The sequence below is a fragment of the Cyrtonyx montezumae genome, unplaced genomic scaffold (genome assembly GCF_038088225.1).
Source record: "Cyrtonyx montezumae isolate F1298 unplaced genomic scaffold, pur_monq_1.0 scaffold_3, whole genome shotgun sequence".
In the NCBI taxonomy this organism is placed as follows: domain Eukaryota; kingdom Metazoa; phylum Chordata; class Aves; order Galliformes; family Odontophoridae; genus Cyrtonyx; species Cyrtonyx montezumae.
In genome coordinates, this window is record NW_027072034.1 from 55,669,453 (window position 1) to 55,688,233 (window position 18,781).

The 18,781-nt window shown below is 37.1% G+C and overlaps 1 protein-coding gene across 2 annotated transcripts in view; it reads right to left on the reverse strand.

Annotated features, from left to right (window-relative positions):
- PKNOX1 (PBX/knotted 1 homeobox 1) overlaps positions 1–18,781 on the reverse strand; it is a 42,009-nt gene that overhangs the window by 3,739 nt on the left and 19,489 nt on the right. Inside the window, exons 4-10 of one of the 2 annotated variants that reach the window (XM_065741638.1) lie at positions 17,336–17,463; positions 16,009–16,180; positions 6,023–6,193; positions 4,792–4,891; positions 3,881–3,978; positions 2,072–2,200; positions 1,018–1,094 (exon numbers count right to left, since the gene is read on the reverse strand). In XM_065741638.1, the coding sequence (XP_065597710.1) occupies positions 1,018–1,094; positions 2,072–2,200; positions 3,881–3,978; positions 4,792–4,891; positions 6,023–6,193; positions 16,009–16,180; positions 17,336–17,463 (875 nt within the window). Of the gene's footprint in view, positions 1–1,017; positions 1,095–2,071; positions 2,201–3,880; positions 3,979–4,791; positions 4,892–6,022; positions 6,194–9,249; positions 9,295–16,008; positions 16,181–17,335; positions 17,464–18,781 lie in introns of those variants that run through there. The other variant, XM_065741639.1, reaches the window with a different exon arrangement.

Below are 18,781 nucleotides of genomic sequence, written 5' to 3' on the forward strand. Positions count from 1 at the left end.
AACCTCCCAGGGAAAAACTCTCAAGACTTCATGGCAAATGTTCATTTCAAGATCTTATTAAAAACTGAACAGAAAAGTTGTTGACAGCACCATTCAGAAGCTTGACACTCCTCTAATTAGGGCTCACCTAAATTTTATCCCTGTCCAACCTAGTTTGTTTGGTTTGGTTTCAATTATTCTGTTTAGCTCCTGCTTGCCTTAATTACTTGAAAGGCTTGCAGGCTCTTCCAGGCCTGGTTCCTGATACAGGAGACGATGCTAAACACATTTATCAGAAGGAAGTAGAGTGGAGCTGTCAGATCCACAGACTAAAGCAGTGCCTTGCAGAGACATTAGGCAAATCTTAGTACCATAGAGCTCTGTTACTGCCACACCATGAGAATAGCTACACTGACACACCTATGGAGCCACTGTGCCACCACTATCTCATGTATTTCCCAACTCAACCCTCATACAGTCATGTAGTCAGCGTCATTTTGAAATCCAAGGAAGATCATCGCAGTGATTTTAGGAACACAATATCACGAGCAGAATAGGATGCATGCTGGCACCCTCACTCTTCTTCTGCAAGGCCAAGCTCTCACCTTAAGCTTGTAGTGCACTAAAGACATACTACATGCTGAGCTGTGAACTAGCGTGGTTGAGAAACTGACACCTTCCATTTGGACACCACTGTTTAGGGACTGTGTCATTTGGTAGAAGAGAAGAATGAAGATCTGTTGACAGTAATAAATGGTGAAACATGCAGCCATAATTACACCAGGGAACTCTTTTCAGAGCCTCAGGTCACATAATCTCTTGAACTTTGATTTTTATTATTTTTTTTAACTTTTAAACGTAAGTCCTTACATAATTTAAGCGGTACAAGGATATAAATAATATGCTCGTGTATCAGCACATAATTCTTGTCCTTAAACACGTAGCATACAACAGTAAGCTCAACTCCACATATCCAAGCCACACTCCTAACTACTTCCCAATCAGTGACAGCCATTATGGAAGAGTTTCTGATCTTACCAATTGTTAACCTGGAGTAGCGTAAGATTTGTTTGTGCTGCAATCTGCTTCTTCTCATCCTCTGTTGGGTATGGATGCTAAACAAGAGAAAAAAGCAAATAAGAGAGGCATAAGCTTCTGCTTCACTTCCTCATAAAAAATAAGGACTCCTTTATTACGAGTGATTAAAGTTGCAAGACGAAAGTCATCTAACTCATTATGAACAAACTTAAGAAACCTCACAAAATTTTACAGATAAAAAAATCATTTAATAAGAAGTGTGTTACTATCCAAAACTGGTTTTATCCTTGAAAATATGGATAGTATCATTGAACTGCTGATGTTTTATTCAGCAAGAGATTCTCATGGCTGACAGCCTTTATTAAACAGCGTGATCTCTGGGCAACAAGCATGTGATAAGATCTGATTAGTTATGCTTTCTAAAGGCAATGTCATATGAGAGTACTGACAAGCCTTCTCTAGTTAAAACAAGCTACCCTGAACTAAATGGATGAAAAGAGTGAAAAAGTGCTAAATAAGTGCACACATGCTTTCCCTGCATAATATGTCTCTTTTGAAATAGTTGCTAAATGACTGAAAATATCAATACATTAAACACTGCAATATCCTTCGAGAATAAATACTTATGCAAAGGCAAGACTTGTACTGTAAGCAAGAGTAGATAGCAACAAACTTGGTACACAATGGAAATGCTGCTGAAAAGAGAGAAAGACAGTTTGAAATTCCTCTGAAACAGAAGCAAACAAAAATCCCATCAAAAAACTCACAGCCACAGATAGAACTATTTCTCTGTGTGCCACAGACCATTCTCAACGAAATGAAGAAAGATCCCTTTTAGCAACATTTATTGAGCTCGTGGGGTACAAATTTATTAAAATAATAATGACATCAACAGACATTAGGCTCTGTGCAAATACTCCAAAGGGTTTCAGTAAAAAATGAACTGGAATTACACAAACAGTAACTTCATCTTCCTTATGAAACAAAATTATGAAAGACCACATAGAAGAGTTACATAAAAATCTTTTGACTCCTGATCGTGTTCAGTCCTTACCCCTATATGCTGAAATAGCCAAGATCTCATCACATTTGTAGCATGCTTGGGAAGAACTCCTCTTTTATTTTTTGATGAGCCATCATCTTGATGCAAGATGCCTAGATCTTGGTTTAATTGCAACTGAAGCTGCATGTACAGTTGTAAAAGAAATAAGCAAGTTAGCAAAGTAATAGCAATATTTTGCATTAATATATGAATAAGTCATTTGGAGAAGGAATGAAAAGAGATTAGGCAATAGGAACTCAGATTCTAAAAAGCTACTTCATTTGCTAGGGAAGACTTACAATAGCAGTTCGCTTACGGTAGCATTCCAAAACATCTTTATTTGGGGAAAATGAGGTATCAGGTCTCTATAATTTTTGCATTATCTGGAACTTTGTTTTAAAAATTACAACTGTTTTCAAGGTGTATATGTGATCTTGTCAAGAGTCAAATGACGATTTGATGTAATTTAGAATAAAATCCCTTCATGTACTTGATGACAGGTTAATGATCTCCTCTGTACTGATCCATGCAACACTAGGGTTCTGACTGACTTTTCACCCTACCAAGCCATTTGCACATATGATGAGTGAAGAGCAACCAAAAAAATGCAATGCTGAATATACTCGATATGTAAGCACAAGTAACTACGGAAGCTGTAAAATAGTAAAGATGTAGGTCTTAACCAAAGGACTTACAATTATAACACTAGAGTTGCAAATGATGGTCCTGCTAAATAAATACATCTGAATTTTCGTGACATAAGAAGATACATGAAAAAAACTAACGAGGAGAAAAGGTCCTGGCTACTGTCAAATTCTTAATTCACTTTACAACACCCCTACTTTCCTAAAATTTCAAACTCCTTTCCCAGGTTTGCTTTCTTTTTCACTTCTACAGACACATCAAATTGTTTGCTCATTGGTTATCTGAACATTAGGGGATATGTTCTTAATTTCTTAGGCAGAGATAATAAGAAAGAGAATACAAATTGCATATGAGATTGTGTTTCACACCATTATAACTTATTCTAAATCAGGTTTTTTGAACATTGGGGAGCAATTTCTTCAGGCCAGTCATTATGTTTACATCTGGTATGAAACAAGCTTGAAGCATCACTTTTGAACTAGGTTCAAGTCATCACATTACAACAAACACATATTTGGAGCATACTTCTATTTGCAAAATAGTGTTTCACTTTCAAAGTAATCTGTCTGCATTTGGAGGCTTTATAATGAAATTTCAGTAGTTCTCCCCCAGTTTTTCTTGTCGACATATGCAGCACTGCAGAACACTGAGAATTTCAAGTGGCATTTCCTATGATTGAGATACAGGCCCAAACCCATGCACATTTTGCAAGTTCTATGGCAAAATGCTCCTCAACACCCATAATATCTGGAACACATACAACTTCACAGTGTTGGTGGTTTCCATCATGTTAAGGCGACAAATTTCTGACAACAGCATGGCACCATACAACAACATTCAAAATCTATTCTACCATAAACCTAGTTCAACAATTAGCAAAGCTATAATCACTGGAAAAATCGCCTAGTATTTAATTGAGGGCTTTTTGTTTGGCTGGTTTTGTTTAATCTATGTACAAGTACTTCTTTGCCATCAGTAAAGAAAAAAAAAGGGAAATATATATATATTTAATAGGTACAAAGCATGATGTCCAATGTTGCAAGGCAGATCTGTTTGGGAAATCGCCTTATTACAAAATCTGTAAATCCTATAATGTATCAGATTTAAACGCAAACTCTTGAAAATAAAGATTTATTGGAACCCAGGGAACTATTCTGTGATGCCCATGAAACACACCTGAGAATTCTGGATCCGAATAGTCCCAGGTGACAAGGCTTGTGTCACCACTTGACCTTGTGGAGTGACCACAGTAACAGGCTGATACACTGTCCCTCCTTAAAAAAGCAAAACCAAGAAGTTTCAGTAAGTAAAAGCCCCTAAATATTCTTTTTTAAACATAGAAACACATAATCACTGTAGACAACACCACAGTTCTGACAATGTATCAATCATTTTATTCCAGCAGTCATATAGGACGCATGATGCAAAAGTCACACCAGTGTGTGTGGAGAGGTTTGGGGCCATCAGCTGAGTGGCACCTAGATATTCAGGTCAAGTAAGATGACTGAACCTTGGTGAACACAGAGGACATCCTGGGCACCACGGCCACAAAGCACCCACCTCTCAGGATGGACTCTCTACAAGTTTATGCTGTGGGAGAAAACTGCATTGCTTTGTTGCATTTGTAATTAAGTTTCAATGCTGGTTTGTTGTTTTTCTAGGGTTTTTTGTTTGTTACCCCTTGCCTGGAAGCAAGATAAAACATTGCAGTTCAAATGTTGCCTCCATACAAAAGTAGCACTACTAGTTGGACCTGAAGACTACTTGGAGTAGTTCTAGGACTGCACAGTGCATGAGATGGCTACTAGGTGCAAAAACATTATGGTCTCTTAAGATTTAACTAGCACTGCACAGAAAGATCTGTTAATACTGTACTTCAACTGTAACCTCCGCTCACATATATACATACCTGATATATGCAGAAACTAAATTGATATTCAGAAACCACAAAGGCACTCATATAACACCAACAACATTTTGGGTCTTAAAATTTAAACCCATGAAGAAATATTTGTGTATTTTTTGTAATAACTATAAAAGAACCCACAATGAAGATCAAGGTGCCAGTTTTAGTTCAGTTGTCATACCTGCCACTGTTGCCATAGTTACATTTCCCTGCTGCAATGCTGATGCTGGCACCACAATCCCTTGGGGACTGAGCGTGCCTGCAATGGCACTTGGAATTTGCTAGAAAAATAAAACAATTAGTTGGTCAAACTTTTTTTTTTTTTTTTTCCAAGGAAATAAAGCATGCTTGCATCATTTTGGCTCTAAAATTACATTTGGAGCTTAAATACAGGACTAGCTTCAAAGAGAGAGACTTCATTAGAAGTTCATCATTTACCTACATTAACTTCCTCATTATCAACCACCATTATCTTTGAAAACCCTCATGAAAGCAACTGTTAGAAAAGACATTAAACTATCCATAGTAATTACAGGAAAAAAATGATTCTAGGTACATAAATGCTAGAAGGAAAGTTTCCAAAGGCACAAGGGATAAAGGACATATGAAATGGACCCTTGATACTGTTATTACAAGCATCAAAGCTTTAGAATTTTAGTTACTAACTTAATTCCTTCCCTTTTTAAAATAATGTATTATGCATCCAAGATCTCTAGTACGTTTTGTTCTGCTCATAGTAGTTCTTATTCAATCCTGCCCTTGCAAATCCTTATAAATTCCTTAAGATGGGTGAATAATTTCTGTTGTTACCAAATGCAAAATTCAGTCCCTCCTGTCTCAACAGAAGAAAGGCTCTAACAGCCATACAAAAATCAGCTTTAAAAGGATTTTTTGGTTTGTTTGTTTAGTTTCAGACTCTCCTTTCCACACTTCCACATAACAAAGCCTAACTATGGAATCCAGATAGCAAAGATTAAGAATCATCAGGGCTTTTTTTTTAAAAAAAAACCAAAAAACAGATAGCATCAAATGCATTCATAAATCTGAGCAAGACCATTCCCTATGACTAGATGTTGAATAGGAATGGCAGGGTTCCCACTTTCCAGCACTTAAGAGCAGAAAACAGCAACCATAATGTAACAACTGCCATTTCTCAATTTAACACGAACATTATAATTGGTTATTGCATTTAGATACCATTACAGTATATAAACTGATATTATTATGTACACATATGGGTACTGTTTGTAACTATGAAGTTACCACAGGTGACATGCAGCAATATATATCTGAAATACTGCAACTGTGATCCACCAGACATTTATTCATTCTAGAAGAGAGACTTCATAGAACTATCAGCCAACTCAATATCTTAGTGAAACAGACTAGACCAGGCAGAACTTGTACCATACCTGAGATTGCACAGGTGAATAAGGACTTCCAGGTTCTCCGCTTAATAGCGTTTCACTGTTCATCTTCGTCTTCAGGCAGGCAATGTAGCGACTACAGAAGTCCTTGCAGAGTTCATTAACCTTTTCTAGCTCAAGCAGATGGATACGCAGAACTTGGATTGCTTTTACCATCTAGGGAATGAATTGTAGGGGGAGGGGAAAGGAAAAAAATTGAAAGTAACTGTTAATTTGAAGAATATTTCACTGTGAAATTAAAACAAACTTTACTTTCCAGGAAGAAAGACCATCCAACTAAGAGCTACTAACTGCTGAATGCTGAACTAGGCTTGTCAAGCTCTGATCACTACTCTCCTGAAAAGGCAAAGGAATATGTTTACATACAAATCTGTATCATTACACTGCTTATGTAAACTGTGATATAGAGGAGAAAGAAAACATGACTAAACATAATCTTTGCCCCTGTCACATGTCAGATCAGACCTCTTAAATGGACTCTGTCTTCCTAAAAGTTTGTCATTTTGTTCAGCAAAGCTTTAAGTAATAAAACAGATTTTTAGTCCTACAGCTTTGAAGTTCTTGCACATTTTTATGTCAAATACAAACAACTCTGGGGTAGAATTTCTTGAGAACTTTCAAGTGAAGAGACTGCTTCTGAAATAGAATGAGAGAGCACTGAAACCAACCTACAAATACAAAAACTAAAGAAGTACAGGAGATATGTACATCATGAGAATACTTATGCATCTTTTTCTTGCAGTAAGCATAAGTTTGTGTAACGAGGGGTATTTCATACAGCATAAAAATAACGTAAGTGATTGCAAGGATCATGGCAAGGAGATCAAAAGCTAAAATCAAATCCAGATGGTTTAAATTTTGATGATGCAGTCAGAAATCTGGGACATTCAAGTATACACATAATATACAGGCAAAAAAAATCTGCCTTTTTTAAATAATTTAATACAGTGTGCCACCACCAACATTTATTTGCTACGCTAGAGCTTGAAGAAAAATATCCTTCTGTTTTATGAATTTAAATAGATCATAACTTTGAAACACAACGCAAAGCTTGATTTTAGCATTACTTGGAAAAACGTGTCCCACATAAAGGGTTATATACCCAGGACTGAAGGCAATAATCAGAAACAACAGCACACCAAATTGTCCACTTATTTCTAAGTGAAGAAGCCAGCCAGGAGCTGAAGTAGCTTCCATTCAAAGTAACTGAAGGAGATCAAGGCAGGTACTTTTGGGTACACTTCCTGCTCCCTCGTGACTTCAGCTTTCCTTATAACAGACATTTTCTCCTGTTTCTATTTTTTTTTAAGTATAAGATACTCCCTTTGTTTGACACTCACCCAATTAAGAAAATGGTAAATTAAAATAAACACAAGAACACTGAATGACAAAGTAAGGAATCTTATCCCTTCTAAGGGCTATAAATAAAACAAAAAGAAATGCAACTTTAAAGCACAGCTGTGGGAAAAAAAAAAGAGCTGTAGACTTGAGGCAATTAATTCAAATTAAAATCTGGTAACTCTGATGACCTTTGACACTAAAACCCTTTGAAATCCTAAGTGCAGTGGCCCAGCACTGAGGTATACAAAACAGCGGTCTTCTAGAGCAGCCCTCAGTGGTGGTGGCCTTTAAAACTGCATTTAAGTACCTTTAAGCACAATCAAGTTGAATGATGCAAATTTAACAAGAATTTAACACAAAACAGAGGCCATCTTTGTTTAAATACAGTCCTGTCCCTTTAGAATTGCTAATGATTGCCCTATAGTGCTTCAATAACCAAACAGCTTCAGAGACTGAAAACCTGAATTATAAAATTGTTTACATGTTGTGGAACAGCACACAGCACATGCACTAGCCTTACATTGATTTTGTTTTAAACCTCTTGAATCCTCCCTTTGCTAGGCTGAAACCAAGGTAAAAAAATATGACTTCGGGCACAGTATTTGAGAGTATTAATGATGAATCAGTTTTGCTTTGTAAAAAGTTTCTGCTGTTTGTTTTAGAATGCTACTCAGATTTATGCTATTTATGTATCAGCATTTGCTTGCAGGAAAAATAAAACAAAAAAAGCACCTACCAAAATTAGAGTTGAAATTCAAGTTAATGATTATACCAATCTAAATATCACTAAAGTGAAAACTGAACTAATATCAAAAGTAAGTATAAACCAAAGATTAAGTAACAACAACCACATTTCTATAGACCCTCCCAGACTCAATGACACTTTTACAGGAAATGGGCAAATAAAATTTGTAAATATACCATGCATGTCACAGTAACTGTGGCCATATGGCTCACTGTGGCCCACAGCATGGGTGGACCAAATGAAATTTGCTGACTGAAGCTCACATTATCCTTGAATCATAGCTTAGAAGTCCACAAAAAAAAAAAAAAATGTTATTTAGTTCTAATGAGCAGAATCTACCACAGAACTATCCAATTTTATAATCACTTAAGAGCCTTTTAGCTCTTAAGAAATAAACCTGGAGCATCACTTCAGAGAAACACAGAAAGACATAAGTAACCAATAGATGTATGGATATTGTCGGTATCATTGTACATAAATAGAAGTAATTTACACTACATTCACATATAGATATATTCCATCTGGAGATGTGTTTAGCCCTAAAATGCTTTGATCATGCCTTTGTCTTATCTTTTCAATGCCTTGAGCATAGGGTACAAAGGGGCAAAGAATACACTATGCAGCGCGCTAGTCATAATCCCCAGCTCACCTTTGTTCAGTTAGAACATACACCCATGACGTTTTATGGACTCCAAGGGACACAGCACAGGCACATAACAAAAATGTAGTTGGACAACACATCTTAAAAATTCTAGTGTAATGTCAAGTAATCTTCTCATTTCAAAAGTAACTTAACGTCCATTCACTGTTAATCTAAATCCCCAAGCAAATTCCCACATGGGGCCCTAGGTCTTCGAAATCTGAGAGAAGGGATGTTTGGTCTTCACTTGTTTTGTTTTGACAACCTCTCTTGTCTGTTAAATCCACAGCTGTGAGATCAGAGGTGAAATGCTACAAATGTACGAACACTTCAAAATTCAAGAACCTGGCTTGAGCACACAAAGAAAATATAAAGAATATCAAAATGACATCCTCTGGCTTCATCATCACTACAAGCTTTCCTGACAGAATTAAAAATTCAACAGGATAGTCTTTCAGAAGAGGCTACTGAACCAAAAATCCTTACCCCAAACGAAACAAAAACTCAAGGGTCTTCAAAAAGGGCAGTGTCCTGTTCAAATACAAAAGTGAGAGCATATTTAAGATGCTGTATTTCATATTGTTTCTAGGATTGATAAAGCTCTATTTAACCTGCTCTGACCTCACAGTTGAGCCTACTTTGTGCAGGAGGTTTCCCTACTGACTTTCTGAATTCTTGAGCTCTTAATCAAATATGAATCATTCTATGGCTCTGTGAATGTGGGGAAGTGAAAAAACAAACAACTAAACAAAGCAAGCAAACAAAATACTCGTATATGGGAAGAGTCTACTCCTAACAGAAGCTATGCAAGACAGCAACTCTCCAGAAGCAAGTTGATGTTACTGTAGTGGCTGGGTTAATAGTAAGCAACAAAAAAACATTAAACTCTTAAGAACTTAAAGCATAATTTAATCCATGAAAACTCTAGAAATTATTTGTAAATATTCATGCTGAACAACCCACCCATGTAAGTAGCAAGAACAAACAAGGACTAAAGGAGAACAAAGGGAAGCTGGCTCATTGTTCTGTCAGCAAGTCCAAGATTTGTTTCAACTGTGAAAATTAGATGGAGATGTCAAAGTGTAAGGAGTTTCAAAAATGATACTCAATATCATGAGCACAGTGTTGAGCAGGTGCATTCAGGAACACCTGGCTAGAAATACAGACCACCAAGTTCTGCGGCTCTTAAGAGTAAAATAAACATCTCTTCAGGCACTGAAAATATGAAGATTAAGGCGTACACAAAGTAATGATCCAAAGGTGAAGAGAAGTCAAAGCTCTGAGAAAGAAAGCAGGCTTCCAGACGAGCAAGTTAAACATAACCTTAGCTTCTACTTCCTTCCCACCATGACTAGTACTGGGGGAGGTCTGCCACATTTCTTGCAGCTAATTGGCATTTAAATCAAGTTCAGAAATTATTACTAAAGAAACTGACAAAATAAATGCCCAAGAATCAGAAAGAAGAGCAAAACTATTGAAAATCTGAATCAGAATCATAGGGGTTGGAAGGGACCTCAAGAGATCATCGAGTCCAACCCTCCTGGCAAAGCAGGTTCCCTACACCAGGTAGGGAAGATTGACGTAGAATATATTTCAAGACTGAGAAGAATTCTGGCTTCAACAACATCCTCTGTCATACGTATATAGAGAAAAAATAACTCGTGTACAAAACCATAACCTCATACTTCTCTCTTCTACCTCCCATAAATAGTCTAAACTGCATAGAGCCAAAAGTTGGAAGGGACAAGTTTCTATGTTCTAGTTGAGGACAACAGTTCAAAGAGAGAGATTACACAAGCTAACAAAGGACAGCCTCTTTCCTTATGCTTTCAATAGGGATGGTCTAGAACTTCTGGGAGAGTTTCAGTCCAAAGACAACCTCCTCTTCTGACTGGAAGATGAAGCTGTGTTAAAAGCAAAGACAAAGAAAGAACGTCAAGACATCCCGCACCGAAGAACAAGCTGAAAAAAACTGCTCAGAGGATGGCACTGAAGCTTATTTCATCAGTCCTTAACTAAATTTTGCATTTTCCTGTGATATACTCTTCCTCGGAAGAAAGAAAGGCATTTTATACAACTCTTGAACAAAGGAACAGACAACTGACACTTCATGGAAGCCATAATACAGCTTGAGGGTTTACTTTTTAGTGCTGTAGTTTTTGAACACAAACTGTTGCTGACATTCTTACATGGTGCACATACAGAAAATGATTAGGAATATTGCAATACCTATACAAACTGAAACTCAAGTGTGCTTAATCCAGGTCATTTCACAGAGTACCTCAAAAAATTCATTTACTGAAAAAACATTACATGAGAAAGGGCCATTCCCTCACTATTTCCAAATTCTTTTCCAGGAAATTATTGTGCTTCTAAAAACGCCCAAGTGAAATGTCAAAATTTGACCTCATTTAGAAGCCATCAATATTAATGGAAATGCTCCCATTTATTTCAGTGCCAGTGTTCCTTTTTGACAATACATCTGACAAAACCTTTATTGGGCAAGACACTACAAAAGTAAAAGGCATAGTGCTTCTAGACCTTTTGCTATTTTTATGTTGAACGCAATCCTTCATCACACTGTTTTAAGATCACCAACTGAAGCTGTCTGCATGGTTAATCAGAAAGAATAGTTAGCTGGACCTTCAAAGATTATCTAGTCCAATTGCCTGACCTCTTCTGAGCTAACCAAAACTTAAGCTCACTAATGAAGATTAAAGAATAGAATCTCTCCCCTTATATAATCATAAGGGAAAAAAACTTGGTTGAGAAGCCAGACTTAGCAATATACAGGCCAGGAACATCCTTAAAATGAAAAGTGTTAAGGCTGGCAGAAACACTGAAATTAGTTTTTACCACTTTGGAGCCACTGGCTTAAAGATCTGTCACAAAGCCTACATGGAACAGTTGGGTTCTGCATGACATTTCCAAGAGGGAAAAACAAAAAGAGGAAAAGAAATGAACTAGCTGGATAAATGACTCATTTCCTTACCTGAGGCAGGCCTGCGACTCTTGTTCTGATAGGACCTGAATGAGTCTCTATAGTACTACAACACTCGATTCATCTCAGTTTAGTTCTGGCTCCAAGTTGAATGACTGCTACTAAGCAAACACATACATCTTACTTATTTGACCCTGCTGCAGTGAGATAAGAGCACATCTGGACAACTAGTAGTTATTTGGCCTACTTGCTCCACCCTTCTGGCTTATTTTAATTATCAGTCCCTGTGAGATTGTCCTCTCAAGTGAATGGTTTATTTATCATTGGAGTTAAAAAGGGAAGTACAGAAAAAACAGACGGTATCACAAAGGTGCATCTTATTAGAACCCTTCTCTACTACAAAGTAATTCTTAAAAGATAAAAATTTTCGCATATATGTAAAAAACATATTTATGTGACACAATGGAGAAAAATCTGCCACTAAACCCAGCTGCAGTCTTCTCTATCCAACCATCAGTATTTCAAGCTGAAGAAGAGTCTGAAGAACATGCTAGATATTTCAAAACTTGACAGAAACCCTTCTGTTCCTCTGACCACTGCCCCTGACAAAGTGAATTGCTTGTAAGAACACCAGCTTCACAAAGACCCTGGCTCTCTGGACAGGCAAAGCCACACTCTGATAACATTTGGTATCCAGTAACAGAAAGTCATTACTAACAATGTGACTATACATCAGGAATTCAGTGCTGATTTTGCAATGTGGTTCCAGTCTCAGACAGCACTGATCTCAGTGGCCATGGGACAGGAGACATAAACAAACACGTCCCCACTCATTTCAAGCAAAGTCAACCAGATTTGTGAAGCTCCTTAATAAAAGTAAATACCACATAAACCAAGAGACTTTGTCACCGCTAAAGTCACAAACAAGTTAACCAGGAGGCAGGACTATTTGAACAGAGCAGACCCATCTACACTAGTGTGAGCTAGATTTGAGAGAAGACTCTGGCAATTGCTTCATTCAGCTCCCCTGCGGAGCAAGTACAGCAGTACACCCATATGACTCCTTCCATGCCTTCTCTGTTCCAGGCTAACCATTCTCAGCTTTCAGCATCTCTTGGAGAGGTGTTCCAGCCCATTAATTATCTTCATACTCTCTCACTAGATTCACTCAATTATCCCTGTGTCTAGTAGTAAGGAGACCAGAATTATACCCAGCACTCCAGACGCACCTCACTGAAGCTCACAAGAGGGAAAGAATCACCTCTCTTTTCTTGCTAGTAACATTTTTCACACGACAGCCCAGCTACATTGAAATTCTTGCTGCAGTGACGCATTGCTGGTTTGTATTCAATGTGGTGTCCATCAGGACACTCAGGTCCTTTTTCTGCAAAGCTGCTTTCCACCTGCTCAGCCTGCAGCACAGATGTGTACACGGGGTTATTTCTCCCGAGATTTAGCATTTCCTTTTGCTGACCTCTCCTTCAGACTCCTGTTGCCCTATTTTTTCAAACTACCAAAGTCCCAGTGAAAGGTGGCATAGCCCCCTGGTTCACCAGCTGCTCCTCCTAGGTTATGTACAACCTGCCACCTTGCTGACACTATCCCATCATCCAGGTCATCAACAAAGATATTAAATGATGTTGGTCTTGGTATCAATCCCTGGAGTACACCACTAATGACTGGCCTTCAACTGGATTTCATGCTGCTGGCTGCAATCCTTTGAACCCAGCAGTTAAGTCAGTTTTCAGTACATCTCACCACCCATTTATCTACTCCTTATTTAATCATTTCATAACTTTCAGCTTGCATTTTGTCCTCTTGAGAAAGCAATGGCCCATCTTAAGCATTTATTACTCAGTAAAGCAATTCGTTATTGCTATTTTTTTTTAATTTGCATGAATGCTTACCTGTTGAAGAATAATCAGAATGTTGTACCAGTGTCCTGTAGCTACCTGCCAAAGATTTCTGCACCCTAATGGAAGAGTCATACTCATCACAGAGAGGCTGTGTCATTATAACAGTTCTGAAGCATTTATATTCTGCTTACATTTATAAAATAATCATTGTTCTACAAGTATTTTGTAAATTTAATGTTATACTGTTGACATTTCAAGTTATAAAAACAATCAAATGACAGTAAAAAGTTATACCACTGTTTCTTACGCTAGGAAAGTAACTAAAAGGAAAAAAATAACATTTTTCTTTGCTGTTTCTTCTTTTTTATTATTTTTAATTCCTGTTGTGGTAACAGCCATTCTGCAATAGGGTTTAATTTGTGGAATTGTGTTACTATGTATATTGTTAATACTTCTCTCTTAATAGACTACTAAATCACTGTCTCTGCCAGTAAATATTTCTCAAGTGAGCTTCATCAAAATTTGCCCACAAAGATCTAATCATGAAGATATGAAACCAAAATGTTGGGGCCTTCAATTCTGTTGTAGCTATAACTTTGGTTAAAGTGGCCAGTATCTAGCCTTCATTTATAAACTGAAAGCCTGAGAGTATTGTTTTGTATCAATTACGCATTCTCCTTCAGCTACTTTCCCATCTGAAGGGCACAGCAAGAGCTTTAGAATGTTCCCAAACTGAAAATAAAATCCTCTGTGAAATAAACAGCTCCAGAACACACCTGGTAAGAGAGCTTTGCAGAAGCACTCTTGAAGATAGCCTAGTGCAGTGTGAGCTGCGTTAACTTTATCCATCCTGGAACATGACAAACTAAGAAACTTTTAATTTACATGGATTAAGATCATTAACACAATGCATTAGTAAATCTCCATCCCCGCATTGTTTCTTACAGTGAAATATATGTTACAAATAGCTGAGAAGATAACTTCCTATGCCTCTTTACCTAGAGTTGTAAAAACTTGCCTCACTCTAAAATATACTGTCTTGTGCTTTCTTTCACACCCTTCTAGTTATACAAAGAGACTCTTGCAACTTCACTTCCCATTATGGTATTTAAATATTATCTTCCTAGAACTTCAGTACAATATCTAAGTTATGGAAAGTGACTGTTAACATCTGTCTGCAAAAAAAGCCAAAATAGAGCCCTTTTAAAAAAATTATTTATTTATTTAACAACTATATGCACTCCTCCTAACATGCTGTTTACTGTACCCCTTCTGCCCATTCCAAACAGCATCTCAGATTTATTTCTCATCTAAGTCTTCACTCAGAGGGCGGTGATGCACTAGAACTCGTTGCCCAGAGAGGCTGTGGATACCTCATCCCTGGAGTCATTCAGGGCAAGGCTGGACATGGCTCTGGGCAGCCTGGTCTGGTGGTTGGCGACCCTGCCCACAGCAGGGGGGTTGAAACTAGATGATTTTTGTGCACCTTTTCAACCAGGCCATTGTATGAAGTTATAGTTTTGATTCTAAGCTTTCTCCAGATACATTCTTAGTCTCCCCCATGATACTAAACACACACACAAATCTTTCTATAACATAAAAACAACAATCAGGAAATGTATAAATACTGTCAGTTTGGCTTTGTCAAATTCGATTGTATACATGGCTTTTTTCTCCTATGAGGTAGACTCAAAGATAAAGACTTGTTTTACTGCTTCCCTTAAACTAGTCTTCCAAAACAAAACAGAGTCCTGTAGATAAACACTTGACCCCATAAATCTAGCACCCTCAAGCATGATAAAACTGTGTTGTTGCGTGACCCCAAAGGCAAGAAGGTAGGTAGTTTAGGTACAAGCATAGCAAGAGAGCTTCTTTCTCTAGAGAATGTGATTCAAGAGAAAGGGAGCACAGAAATCACAATTTCACCACTTTCTGAAAATCCTCAGAATTGAAGATTTAAGTTTTCTGGACGTCTATCAGAATGTAAAGAGGACATTGGCATGTAAGATAAAAGTCAGTAAGTTATGTTTTCTAAGCTCATCTTGTCTCCTGCATTAACTACATGAATCCTGATTAAAAAAAACAGTTGGAAAAAAACCTTACACAGCTGACATGTTTTCAATAAACGTAAGGTCTGACACCTTAAAATCAATTTGCAGAGTCAACCTGGCTAAGGCAAGCTCATGTTTCTGGACATGCCCAGTACACTAATCTCAGGCAGTCCAAAAACCCATATGGCAAACAACTGTGAAGGAATCAATAAAAGCACAGATAAGGAGTTTTAAAAAAAAAACCCTTCAAAAATTGCTTCTCAGGATTAACATAAAAAAGAATCCCTTGTAGGAAGAAACTTCTGAGGCAAAACTATAAGCACCAGTTGAGATATGACATAGTAATGAGGCAAACATGATGACTGTTTCAGACATGAAAGAAACGATTTACACTTACCAGATTATCAGTTTCTGGATCTTCACAGAAAAAGGGTTTTCCTTCTTTTTCCTGCTTCCTTACAAAATTTTCAATATCTACATCAAAACTTGCAGAAGTTGTGCCTTCCGATCCTTGTGTAGATTGTTCACATTTTTCAAATAATAGCGCTAACAAGGGAAATAGTGGGTGCCTAGAATAGAAGTTAAGTTTTTTCACTTCTAGTTACAATACTGAAAAGTCAGTTATCTAGCTCACATAAGGTAACCATCACTCATAAAAAACAGAAGTACAAGTCTTGGAAGAGACTGCACATAGCACCACTGGCTATAGCAGAACACGATGAAAGTTTGTTTTTCCTTTTTCCATTACCACATAACCTACAGGCAAGTAAAGCAGTAAAATAAAAATATTTAAATAAACAGAACTACCACAAAACAAAGAGTTAGGAAGCACCATTTGATTTACAGTAAATGAGTGGCAACAGAAACATTAAATAAGGCACATAAGAAATAGGGGCTAAGACCTACAAATGAGATAAATACAAATTAACTTTATTATTATTTTTAAGTCTGATAAAATTCATCTATTCTTCAACATGAGCTTTACTTATAAATCACAAATAACTTCACAGAACTGACAACAGTATGCAGATTGTACTTGGAGGCCTCCTATAAAAGTGGTTAGGACAGCTCAGAGCAGAAGCATTTTTCTCAGCACAAGTCTAAAAATGAGTGGATATGTTTTCCTACTTTTTTTTTTAATTAACTGCAAACTGGTAATAATTATGTATTTATAAAGCACTTAAAATGAAAGAAAAATTGAAGTACATTTAACCTCATATAAACTGAACACACTACTCAGCATGGCACTTAACACTGGAAAAAATCTGAAATTACTGTGTTTATACATCAACACTCAATCCAGTTTGAGCCAATTACTGGGAAATAGATTTTTAAATAAAACTCCCTAAAGAAAAGTGAGTAAAGACTGACCTAATTATAATTTAAAAATATATAAAAGAATCTCACATTAAAGATAAAAGCAGTGCACACAGCTCAACAGCCCAAATAGTATGCTAAATTGCACTTGCTCTTTAAAAGCAGCCAAGCTTCGAGCATCCTTAAAACTATGCTGGATTAGAATGAATCCCATAATAAAAGGAAGGTGGATTTTTTTTTTTTGGCTAAAAATCAACAGTGAAGTTAAATTGATCTCCTTTCTCAGCATGCTAAGACATATCGTCAAGAAATCATCTGTTTTTAAGCTGCTTTTCACGAACATACTTAAAAAAAAATATTTCCCTCTTTTTTACCCTTCAAAAGTCAGAGCACAAGTCCATTACTACCTGTAAATTGCCTGCTTGTCTGCATCCATTGGAGTCTGAGATTCTACAGGGGCAGGACTCACACCTTCTGCATCAGTTTCAGAGCAGTTTGGATCTTGTTCAGTTTTTAACTCTGTTACTACTTGCATCTGTAGAAAAAGGATAAGTTATTAGTAAATCTGCATGCTTGATGTAAAATAAGCACACTGTTTTCTAAGGAAATAGCAACGTAAAGGGCTACTAAATTGCCAGAAGGTTGGCATGACTTGGCAATAACACAAGAAGCCATGGTAGGAACAAAAAACCTCTTTTAATCCTTGAGACTTTTTGATGAATAGTGTAAAGGTCACTTTAAGTTTCAGCTCTCAGTTTTAAATGGAAACGACAGATATCAGTAAATAGTTAAAGCATTCCATCTCTGAAGTGACTGTTTTTTGAGTAGGCTAGAATATATTGCTCCAAAAATTTTATGAGGATGACTGCATATAAAGCCTTTAGGATGAAGACAACAGAAAGGAAAAGTTTCTACTCAGTGTTTTTTCTTATTCCTTACTGTACATTATAATGAGATACTGCAGAAAAGTGATCCTGAAGTTTTTCTTCCTCCCTAAAATGTGTATTTTCTTACAAAGAACTAAAATATTCTGCATCCTTCCAATCTCTCAATTACTAGGAGCATAATTTCCCCTGACTTTTACCACTCAAATTTACATATCTATTATTTTAAGGACCCCAAGCTCCTAAAGAAAACAGCTGTAAGTGCTTCTAGGTATCTTATTTAAAAAAAATACGTAAGCAAATTTTAAGGGAAAAGAAAAATAGCTAAAAAATACATTTGAATGGCAGTTAAGTTGCATCTGTCAGTTTAACTAAATACAATTCATCTATCTATACAAAATAAATGTAGACACTACATATAGAAGTCATCAATCTAAACCGATAGATCTGCAAGAAAGTTTAAAAGAACCAGCCGAGACTGGTGGCCTGCAAGTAAACAGCAAGGAGGAGATGAAATAGTAAGGCAGAAAAAAAAAGATAGGGTAGTAGTAATTCCTCCCCCCCCCCCCAAAAAAAAAAAGCTTGAAAAAAAAATCTAAGAATCACTGAAAAAGAACACAAAGACCTACAAATCTACCTAAATGACTAAACAACTCCACAGCCACCCTGGCAGTGTGAAATACCTCCTCATATCTCCACAATTGATCCCACTTGGGGTCAACAACTGCTACCTCCCATACTGCTGTTCTATTAGCTGCATGGCTGCAGCTGAACACTTGTCTTCCAAGGGACAGCCTTTCTGCTTCCCTATGGCTTTTTCCTGCCCACTGCCCCCACCTTAGTATCCACAAGTTCAACTGCTTACACAGCATGGATTCCTTCACCAGCTCTAGTTCAGAGCATAGTGACAAAATATGCCACCAGTGGAAAAACAGCATACAGCCACAGCTTCTACCCAGGCCTTCACAG